General features: G+C 40.7%; 1 protein-coding gene across 1 annotated transcript; it reads right to left on the minus strand.

The window, feature by feature from the left end:
- Nucleotides 1-3,496: 3,496 nt before the first annotated feature.
- Nucleotides 3,497-4,689, minus strand: LOC128319638 (interferon a3-like). The gene is made up of 5 exons (XM_053238902.1): nucleotides 4,441-4,689; nucleotides 4,267-4,341; nucleotides 4,017-4,163; nucleotides 3,775-3,852; nucleotides 3,497-3,655 (listed from the first exon to the last, which is right to left on the minus strand). The coding sequence occupies exons 1-5, from the start codon at nucleotides 4,570-4,572 to the stop codon at nucleotides 3,545-3,547; spliced, it is 543 nt and encodes a 180-aa protein (XP_053094877.1). The 5' UTR covers nucleotides 4,573-4,689; the 3' UTR covers nucleotides 3,497-3,544.
- Between the last annotated feature and the right edge of the window lie 7,326 nt (nucleotides 4,690-12,015).

Genomic DNA, 12,015 nt, shown 5'->3' on the forward strand with positions numbered 1-12,015 from the left:
AAACGTCCCAGTGCAAAAGCTTTCTGCTACAGTGCTCACTGTACTTCCCTGGCCAAGAGGGTGTCAAGGAGGGAAACTGTTATTGTCATAGGATCGCTTCATGGAAATGTTCCAACAAGTTGTCAATCACACCCCCGAAGGCAAGAAAATTGGTGGGTGACTCTTGATGAAGAGAAATGCTCTTGAACAGGTACTGGAGTCCCGCACTCTTGCTGCAGTAAGCAGATGCTTCCCCCCAGGGTCTCAATCAGGAAGTGCTCACTGAACTGGCCTGCCATGATGTCAAAATGAAGAAGGGAAATGCTGTGTTTCTATTGCAGTCATGCCAATCAATTTGTAGCACAGTACCCTGTCTGTGAAAAAACCCCGGTCCAACCCAGTCTGCTGAGAGGACCCCGACCTCCTCATGTACTCCCTCGGTGAGTCCATCTCAGTTTTTCTCTCACTAATCATTAACGCCAAGTGTACAGATAAAACACTCAGACCGTGTCTCTGACCTCTCAGTGCTGATCGACTCTGGAGCAGCAGGAAATTTCATGGATCACAATACCATCATGAAGCTCATCATACTCACAGAACCCCTACATTATCCACTTAAGATTTGTGCCGTTGATGGACAACCCACAGGAAATGGAAGTGTCACATTATGCACCTGTAGCAACCTTACAGGTTCGGGCAGGAATGAGGAAGCAGGAGGCAGGCTTGGGAACAACTCAGAGGCGTTTTATTCTCCAATTTTTAACTTTCGCTTTCAGCGGCTTATTTTATTTGCGCGCGCACACACACGCACGCACACAAGTGGCTCTGTGCTGGATATCTCTCTCTCAAGGCGCTTGTCTCTCTCCTTTTTTTATCCTTGTCCCAGGTCACTGCAACACAACACTCGTTAGTAGAATTCCCTGCAGGTGTGCATTCCTTACCACTCACCTTCTCCGGCTCTGCCTTCCATTCACAAACAGACGCTCGATCACACCCGTTTCCACATACCCCCACCACCCGAATCAGGCCGGGGAGCCATCCGGCCTGCTACCTACTACCCCCGCACCAGTATCTCTGCCAATATCCCTCGAATTAAAGCGAGCCACGACTAACTGATCGACCAGCTTGTCAATGCGAGGCGTTGGGTTATGTGTCAAACCTGGACACCACGGTGACTTTTCTAAAGGCCATACAAAACCAAACGGTCCCATCGGCCTTGGGCACCAAAGCCAGTGGGCTGCTCCACTCACTATGGGGGTCCTTGATTACTCCCGTGTCTTTTTCCACATCAGTCTTAATAAATTTTTTAAATATGTCACGATCCTGCAGATGTATTTTGTCCAGTTTTTGGTCTTGGCGAACATTTCAAAATCATTCCAAAACGCTTTCACATAAATGCAATTAAAGAATAACTGATTAACTGTCTTTTTGCAAGTTTACAGACACTACAACAATACAGTATATCAAATCCCATTAATTTTTTTCTGACAGACATTTTACAGGATATACGAAGTTTTGAAAGAAACTTCTGCTTTATTATTGATAGACAATTTGATAAATATTACATCTTTTTCTTATTTCGGAGTCTTATAATTAAAAAGATTTACATGAAGCATTTTAGATTAATCAAGGTTTTCCTTATCTAAATTTTTCGAATCGGAATGTTAACTTCCCATAAGTCTATTTCATTTTCCAAAAGTTAATGTTTAGGTTTAACCACATCATTTATGCAGTTTGTGAACAGCTGTAAAGCTTTCCCAGGTATAGCATCAAAACCACAGCACTCTTTGGGTGGGATTGGTTAAACGAAATTTAACAAGAAATGCACTGTATGTCAGTAAGTAACCTTCTGTTACTGTCAGGAAGTAACCTTCCCTATGTACAGAAAAAAATATATTTGTGTGCTAATTTCCATGCTAGAAGAATTTACTTATGGGAGGTACACAGTTTTATTGCTAGATGGTTAATGCCATAGTCGCATTTAAGAAAAACCACCCACTAAATTAAACACATGTATTGGGAATATATTCTAGATGCTCTTTTTCTTTGATCAAATTATTTAAGCATTTTACTTTAATTCAATATTCAAATAGTATAATCTATTCTTCCACATGAAATGAAAGAGAAATTTAACAAATTGACTATATGTTTGGAAGCATGTCAAGACATAAGCATACATTTAGATATTCCTTCAGCTTTAGATAATAAAATCCTCCCATTTAACGATGTATCTCTTACTAGCCACATATTAAGCATTTTCCTTTTCTGTCGGTTATAGGATTAAAGTTTAGATAGTTTCATTTTTATTATGTGACTGCAGCCAAATATGTAACTGTGTGCTCCATAGGAATATTAATTTTCTATGTTTGACATTGCTTAACAAGAGAGAATTATTATTTAATATTTTTTGCATTCAGTTGCTTTTAGAATCTTTTTTATTGTGTAAAAATATTGTATCATTAGCAAACTGAAATAATTTTGTTTTTAACAATTATGCTTTCTACCAAACACTAATATACCTTGAAAGTCTTCCTTTTTAAGGTGCAAAGGCATAATTTGTGTAATAAGTTAAAACAAGAGGAGAATTATTGGACAACCCTGTCTAATTCCACATCTCATCAGAAATCTAGGTGTAGTACCATTTGCCAGTTTAACTGAGTCATTATATCCTTTATGAAATGGTTTGATTTAATCAAATATCTGCCAAATCTAATAGTTTATAACTTCAGATACACACACATACACTGCAGAATACCATTATGGTGAAAATATCATGTTTTGTACAGCAATTGCACTATAATGTTCATAAATGGTCTACTAAGTCAGCATAATGTTTGTAGCAATAAGACTGAGCTTAGTTAATCCTCTGCATTTTATTAACAGTTCCATCAGGCCTGGCATCATGGTCTTTAATGTAGAACTTCCTTAGTTGTTTCTTGTGTTTTGGGGAACGTCACTATGAAGATAAAGTTATTATGGACATCTACTTTCTACTCGGTCATTATAAAATCCAATATTTAATAATAAATGAACAACACTTACATGACTGAGGCATTTTGGTTTAAAAGATAATTTTTATTATGAGGCATTCACTAGCACTATAACTGTAACATCTTTAAAAAATTTCATATATTTCTTATTCAAAACATTTTCAAAATGTTCACAGTCCAGCTGCATAATGCATGAATAAAGACATACATAATATAAATACAAACAATAAATGAATAAATAAATAAATAAATAAACACATACATACATACATACATACATACATACTTTTTAAACATATATATCCCAAAAAGGTTAAGACATAATCACAGTTTTATCATTTAACAGACAGATACATTTTTAAATAACAGATTTCATTAAAATTAAATAAATACCATGAGTAAACATCATGTAACAGTTGAAAATGGGGGATGAAACAGAAATACACTGCTAAATTTGTGTACTATGAATAGAGCAAAACTGAATATTTAATACAACAGTCAACAGCTTTTCTATGGCACTTCTGGGATTTGAACTCACAACCTACTGGTCACCACTGCAAGATTTCAACTGATTATTAGTTGTCATTTTCAGCATGATTCACAGAGACAGCAGGGAAAAAGTCCAACAGCCCGAATAGTTGAAGCAGCTCTTTTCTGATCCACTCCCATGCCTCGTTCTTCTCCTGCTGTAAAGTTAAATCACAATATTTTACAATCAGAGCTACATCAATTCACCTTTACATTAAACATCTTTCTGCCTCTGTCACAGTGTGTGTAAATAAGGGAAGTTGATATAATTGCTGACCTTGTCGTTCTTGGTGAAATCTCTTAGTTGTTTGAAGTATAAGGGCAATCTTTTGTTCTTTTTCATTTTGTGCTCAAGCTGTGTTTAAAAGAAATCCAGGGTTATAGAAAGAAGTACATTATACATTCTTTTTAATTTTAGCAAACATCAGGCTATAAACCACAGCACTACTTCACTGTACAATATTCATTCCACACCTGATTGATACCTTTAGAGAACGCATTGAGAAAAGGAGCACTCACACATGAGCGTAGTCCGTTGGCCTGCAGATCCAGCATATGTAAGAAAGTTTCCAGCTTGTCCTTGTTCCAGGAGACAGAGTCTGAATCTTCCAATAAACGAGAGACCTCATCCAGAGTCTGAACGATGAACCAGATCTGTTTCTCTGGCTGAGGAAGAAGGATAGAGATGAAGATGAATGAAGAGTACACACAAGATTACAGAAACAGAACAACAATTTCTGTATGTGAACACCATCATTAATATATTAACCTGAGAATAGCTTTGGTTAAAGAACCAGTGATGCCAGTTATCCGGGATGGAGGCATTGACGCTGATTTCCTCTCCCTGTAGGAACAAAAACAAGAGTACTCCAATATTACATTTTCCACAAACATAGATAGATAGATAGATAGATAGACAGATAGATAGATAGACAAGCCTCACCATTTCTCTAAGCAGTGCTAAACATGTCGCATGGTGCTGCTTGAATCTAAGATTGATCCATCGGCAGCTGAAGCCAGAGCTCACACTGCACAGAGTCAAAATGACACAAAGGTGCACTAAACGTAGAAACATTGTATTCCCAGTTTACACACTCTACTTTCCTGTACAGCAGACTGTTACTCCTAATCAGAGTGGGAAGTGCTCTCCACTTTACTATCACCATCTTGTGCACTGTTAATACTTAGTATTTATAGGCAACAAGTGAGATGCACCCTGTAAGGAAAGTTATACGAGTCGAAATTTCACTTTCTGGACATACAACACAAAACCAAATACAGTTGTAATTACGCAAAACCATACACCGCTAGGGTGTGTTTACCTGTGTGTGAGATTCACACCGGAGAAATTCCTACCGAAGAATTCTGAGGAAAGAGAAACAGAAAGCGCAGGACCTCAGGCAGCGAGTGTGAAACATCACCGAAATGATGATGTACAACAAAATAGTTTGCAGTTTGTTAATGAAGGTGAACGTTCAAACTGGAAACAAGTCGGTAAGGTGAAGCTTGCGCATAGATGTTTGCAAATATTCAATAATTAACACATTGTTGGAGTCCTGTTTGACATGTGCTAAAAGATTTTTCAAGATCAAGTCCAGCTTTATGCAGTTTTCATCAGTTAAAAACTCCAATTAAAACAACCTCATAATGTTCAATCATTTTTTAATTCAGTGCGAGAATCAAAGTATAAGGTACAAAGTACAAAGTACAGTATCAAAATAAACATAAAAGGGAAGATGCCAGCGGTATAGAAACAGACAACAAATACACCAGAGAAAAAAAAAATACATAAATATATATATATATATATATATATGTGTGTGTGTGTGTGTGTGTGTGTGTGTGTGTTTGCGTGTATATATATATATATATATATATATAGAGAGAGAGAGAGAGAGAGAGAGAGAGATGAATATTTCATATTTTAAGAGCTTTTCTATTCTAGTTCTATTTTAGTTTTAATTGTGGTGCCATAAAATAAAATAAACAATAATGTAACAATCTAGCAGATTGTTTGTCCAGATTTGGTCTTTTTGAAATGTTCTATATTTTCTTTTTATTTCACCATCTTCTGATTAAAAAGATTTACATGAAGCACGTTACATTAACCAAGGTTTTCCTTAACAAAATTTTTTAATTGTGATGTTAACTTCCCATTAGCATACTTCATTTTCCAAAAGTTAATGTTGTGGTTTAACCTATCATTTATGCAGTTTCTGAAGAACTGTAAAGCTTTCCCTGGTATTGCATGCCTCTGAACAGAACTCTTTTGTGGGATTGGTAAACCAAATTAAACAAGAAAAGTATTCAAGACCTTTTCCTTTTTTTCCAATACATTTCTATAATTCCTCTTTTAATTACGTAAATCTAACGCATGCATGTTAATCTTATTCGAGAAAGCCTTGTGATCTCTTAGGCATTATGATTCTGTCTGAAATTATTCCACTTTACTTTTTATGTCCCCTCATTCCCAGTGGAAAACTATATGTGACTGTTTACTTCTCCAATTATATTCTTTTATTGGTTATCTATTTCTCCAAGCAAGAGTCAGACCCATCCTTAAACATACATTCCTTAAATCACATTTTTGATCATTCCAGAGATTTATCCAGCAAAGGATATTACTCATGCTGAAGAAGATTTTGATGGTATTTGATTAATTTTGACCCCAACTTCTGAAAATAAAACATTCTTCACGTATATTTCATGCCAGGGCTGGAATCCACCACAAACTCCACTTCCCAGAACACACTGCAGCGTACTAACATGGCCACAACAGACTACAATCCCCAGCACCTCACTCCACCAGCACATACACTCTCACCTGAATACTACTCATGTGCACCTGCTTCCAACTACACACACGGCCTATATAAATGGACTCTGAACTTTACCTTATTGTGAAGTAACACTCAGTCTACACTTACCTGAACCTACCAAGCATTTTCAGTCTGTGTCTGATATTCTGGTTTTGATCTTGTCTTGTTTCCTGGTTTTCACATGCTTGGATTTTGCCACTGAATTGTTGTATGCGGATTGCGTGACTTTTTGCCAGTTCCTGTTTATGAATTTTGCTTCACGTTTTATAATAAATTCTAAACTGCATTTTCATCCAACTCTATCGCATGACATACTACTTCACCATCACCATGGATGCAGCAGGAGAATCAAACTGCCACAACATCATGGCAGCTCAGGAAAAGCTGGTAGGAGAACACCAACAACATCTGGTGGAGCTAGATGCCAAATTAAACATGCTTACCGGCACTATCTCCACTGCCTTCGTCTTCCACAGAACCCCGCCTGCAAACCCCGGCTCGCTTATCTGTCGCCATGACGAGTACGCAGGAGAAACGTCCCAGTGCAAAAGCTTTCTGCTACAGTGCTCACTGTACTTCCCTTACCAAGAGGGTGTCAAGGAGGGAAACTGTTATTGTCATATGATCGCTTCATGGAAATGTTCCAACAAGTTGTCAATCACACCACCAAAGGCAAGAAAATTGGTGAGCAACTCTTGACGGTAACACAAGGGAGGAGAAATGTGGTTGAATAGGCACTGGAGTCCGACACTCTTGCTGCAGGAAGCAGATGCTTTCCGCCAGGGTCTCAATCAGGAAGTGCTCACTGAACTGGCCTGCCATGATGTCAAAATGCCTCTCAATTCCCTGATCGATCTAGCCATTCATCTGGAACATCTCATCTGCCTCCACCAAGTGCATAAGAGGACGGTGAGTCCCACACTGGTAATTGTATGCTCTGAAGTCATGCAGCTAGGCAGACCTGACTAAGCAACGCTAAACGTGACAAATGAAGAAGGGAAATGCTGTGTTTCTATTGCAGTCATGCCAATCAATTTATAGCACAGTACCCTGTCTGTCAAAAAACCCCGGTCCAACCCAGTCTGCTAAGAGGACCTCGACCTCCTCATGTATTCCCTCAGTGAGTCCATCTCAGTTTTTCTCTCACTAATCATTAACGCCAAGTGTACAGATAAAACACTCAGACCGTGTCTCTGACCTCTCAGTGCTGATCGACTCTAGAGTATCAGGAAATTTCATGGATCACAATACCATCATGAAGCTCATCATACCCACAGAACCCCTACATTATCCACTTAAGATTTGTGCCATTGATGGACAACCCAGAGGAAATGGAAGTGTCACATTATGCACCTGTAGCAACCTTACAGGTTCGGGCAGGAATGAGGAAGCAGGAGGCAGGCTTGGGAACAACTCAGAGGCATTTTATTGTCCAATTTTTAACTTTCACTTTCAGCGGCTTATTTTATTTGCGCACACACACAGGTGGCTCTGTGCTGGATAACTCTCTCTCTCTCTTTCAAGGCGCTTGTCTCTCTCCTTTTTATCCTTGTCCCAGGTCACTGCAACACAGAACACTCATTAGTAGAATTCCCTGCAGGTGTGCATTCCTTACCACTCACCTTCTCCGCCTCCGCCCTCCATTCACAAATCGATCCTCGACCACACCCCTGCTTCCACATACCCCCACCACCCGACTCAGGCCGGGGAGCCATCCGGCCTGTTGCCAACTCCCCCCCCACACCAGTATCTCAGTGCAGATCTGCCAATATCCCTTTGTCAAATCCAACGTCGAATTAAAGCGAGCCGCGCCTAACTGATTGACCAGCTTGTCAATGCAAGGCATTTGGGTGTGTGTCAACCTTAGACACCACGGTGACTGTTCTAAAGTCCACACAAAACAAACAGTCCCATCGGCCTTGGGCACCAAAGCCACTGGGCTGCTCCAGTCACTGTGGGACTCCTTGATTACACACATGTCGAGCATAGCCTTGAGTTCATCCCGAACCACATTTTTCTTGTGTTGGGGCAGGCAATAAGCGTGCCTGTGTACTACTACCCCTGTGGTTGTCTCTATATGCTGCTTTATAAGATCAGTGCAACCAGAGAGAGTCGAGAACATGTCGGAAAACTCCACTTGCAATTTAGCCATGTCCGTGATTTGGGACGGAGAGAGGTGGTCTCCATAGGGGACCCGGGTGGATTGAGCTGCTGTTTTTAGATTTACCTCCCGTCGTTGCACCTCCCTCTCCGGGATAACCATCGCCAAAGCCACGGGAACCGCCTTCCTCCACGGTTTAAGGAGCTTAAGGTGGTAAATCTGCCACGCCCCACCTCTATCCTTTCGCCTTACCTCATAGTCAACATTTCCAACCTGTCATTTGACCTCAAAGGGCCCTTGCCACTTGGTCAGTAATTTAGAGCTAAATGTGGGAAGCAAAAAAAGCACTATATCTCCAGGTGCAAACTTCCGTAGCCAAGTACCCCTGTTATACAGCAGGGATTGATGTTCTCGCACCTGTAGCAAAGGCTTACAGGGTGGAGTTTTGCTCTCAGGTCAAGAATGTACTGAATTTCATTTTCACTGTTGGAAGATCCCTCCTCCCAGTTTCCCAGAATGACTTCGAGCACGCCGTGAGTCTTCCACCCATACAATAACTCAAATGGGGAAACGCCCCGTGGAGGTCTCGCACTGCAAATAACAGGGGATCTAGCCACTTATCCAAATTTCGCGCATCATCGTGAACGAACTTTCAAATCGTGTTTTTCAACATTTGATTGAATTGCTCCACCAGCCCATCTGTCTGCAGATGATAAACATTGGTGCAAATCTATTTAACCTCGAAAAACTCATAGTGTTTGTGACATAAACTCTCACGTAGTGTTTGTGACATAAACGACATGCCCTGGTCAGTCAGGATCTCTTTCGGGATCCTGACTAAGGAGATGGAAGAGTGCCTCTGCAACATTACATGTGGAGATGTTGAGCAGAGGCACTGCTTCCTGGTATCAGGTTGCATAGTCCACTGGAACCAATACAAAGTGATGCCCTCGTGTAGTCCGATCTAATGGCCCATCGAGGTTCCATGCCAATTCTTTCGAAGGGGACCTCGATTAATGGGAGTGGGTGCAAGGGCACGTTTGGAGTGACTGGCGTATTCACCAGCTGATATTCACAACATGCCGTGCACCACCTGTGAACATTGCTGCGAATGCCCTGCAAATAGAAGCAGGCCATGAGACAGGCCAGTGTTTTATCCTGTCTTAAGTGCCCTGCCATCGGATTGTGGTGAGCCACCTGGAATAATAATTCCTGATGGCTCTTTGGAACCAACAACTGGATCGTCTTGAGGCTGAATTTCCTGACCATCAATTACCCTTACTTGGTTGAAGGCATGCCTGAGGCTCTAATCGTCCGACTGCTCTAAGGGAAAATATCCGAGGGAAAAGACCGGCACTACCGGATTTTCGTGAACGTCCCCTTGTACACACCTCACCTTCACCAAATGTGCCTCCCCTTGAACCAAGCTTTGGTGAATTGAGGTCTGGTTACAGCCCGAATCCACCAATGTGTGGTATCTACCCTTGAACACTCACCGGTATGCAGTACAACCCGGCTGGATCGGGGGCGGCCTGCGGTGCATCAGGGATCCAGACCAACACCCCCACCTCCATCATGTTGCAGCGGTCCTGGGAATACCCAGGCTCCCCACAGCACTAGCACACCTGCCAAGGCCTTACTCCCACACCTGTGGCCCCGGATTCACCCACCTGGGGGAAAGAGGAGAAAGACACAAGGAGAGGAACGGGGAGGGAAAGCATGGGTTCGGGGAATGGGTTTTGGGGGAATTGGCCCCCATTTCCATGGAGCAGGGATGGGGAAAGAGCGAGGAGGAGGGGGAGAGCCACGAGAGTGACTGAGAGAGACATGGAGAAGAGAGGGGCTAGTCTGCCCCCAGAAACGCCGCCATGTGGTTCTCTGCCAGCTAGATGGCCTGATCGAGCGTCGCTGGGCAGTGGCACTGGACCCACTCCGCTGTCCCTTACAGAAGTTAGGCGACAAACTGCTCCAGTATCACAAGGTCGATCACATTCCGGGCACCACATCCCTCAGCCAGCAGGCACCTCCGGCAGGTGTCTCAGAGCTTTTCGATGAAAGCGAACAGGCGGCCGAGCTCTCAAAAGGTCAGTGTACGGAAGCACTGACGGTGTTGTTCTGGGGTGCGGCTTGGATTATTTGCGCACACACACAAATGCACGCACACAAGTGGCTCTGTGCTGGATAACTCTCTCTCTCCCTTTCTCTCTCTCTCCCTTTCTCTCTCTCTCTCCCTCTCTCTCTCTCTCTCACCACTCGTCTGTCTCCTTTTTATCCTCGCCTGAACACTCAGTTATTAGAATTACCCGCAAGTGTGAATTCCTTACCACTCACTTTCTCCGGCTCCGCCCTCCACTCACAAACCGGCGCTCGACCACGCCCCCGCTTCCACAGCACCAAACAACCAAATTTAACAAGAAATGCACTGTATGTCACTAAGTAACCTTCTGTCTTCAAAATCTGTTTAACTAAAATAAATCTGTTAACTAAAACTTAATCTTTTAAAGGGATTTTTTTTTCTTTTAATTTTGAATAATCCTGTTGTTCCTAATAAAAAAAAGACCCTATGTACGGACAAAAATATATTTGTGTGCTAATTTCCATGCTAGAAGAATTTACTTATGGACGGTACACAGTTTTATTGCTAGATGCTTAATGCGATAGTCGCATTTAAGAAAAAAAAATTCTACTCCACCCACTAAATTAAACAAATGATTTGGGAATATATTGTAGATACTCTTTTTCTTTCATCAAATTAATTAAAAATTTTACTTTAAATGTGATATTTTAAGTAATTCAATATTCAGATAATATCATTTATTCTTCCACATGAAATTCAACAAATTGACTATATGTATGGAAGCATTTCAAGACATAAGCATACAGTTAGATATTCCTTCAGCTTTATAATAAAATAATTTTAATAAAATCCTCCCATTTAAAGATATATCTCCCTAAAGCCACATATTAAGCATTTTCCTTTTCTGTCAGTTATAAGATTAAAGTTTAGATAGTTTCATTTTTGTTCATTTTCATTATGTGACTGCACCCAAATATGTAACTGTGTGCTCAACAGGAAAATTAATTTTCTATGTTTGGCATTGCTTAACAAGACAGATTTCTTTACATCCATGTTTAATTCAGATACTCAGGAGAATTATTTTTTGCATTCAGTTGCTTTTAGAATCTTTTTTATTGTGTAAAAATATTGTTGTATCATTAGCAAACTGAAATAATTTTTTAAGAATTATGCTTTCTACCAAACACTAATATACCTTGAAATTCTTCCTTTTTAAGGTGCAAAGGAATTATTTGTGTAATAAGTTAAAACAAGAGGAGAATTATTGGACAACCCGGTCTAATTCCACATCTCATCAGAAATCTAGGTGTAGTACCATGTGCCAGTTTAACTGAGTCATTATATCCTTTATGAAATGGCTTGATTTAATCAAATATCTGCCAAACTCAAGAGTCTATAACTTCAGATACACACACATACACTGCAGAATACCATTATGGTGCAAATATCATGCTTTGTACAGCAATTGCACTGTAATGTTCATAAATGGTCTACTAAGTCAGCATAACGTTTGTAGCAATA

The sequence above is a fragment of the Pangasianodon hypophthalmus genome, chromosome 12 (assembly GCF_027358585.1).
Source record: "Pangasianodon hypophthalmus isolate fPanHyp1 chromosome 12, fPanHyp1.pri, whole genome shotgun sequence".
Classification (NCBI taxonomy): domain Eukaryota; kingdom Metazoa; phylum Chordata; class Actinopteri; order Siluriformes; family Pangasiidae; genus Pangasianodon; species Pangasianodon hypophthalmus.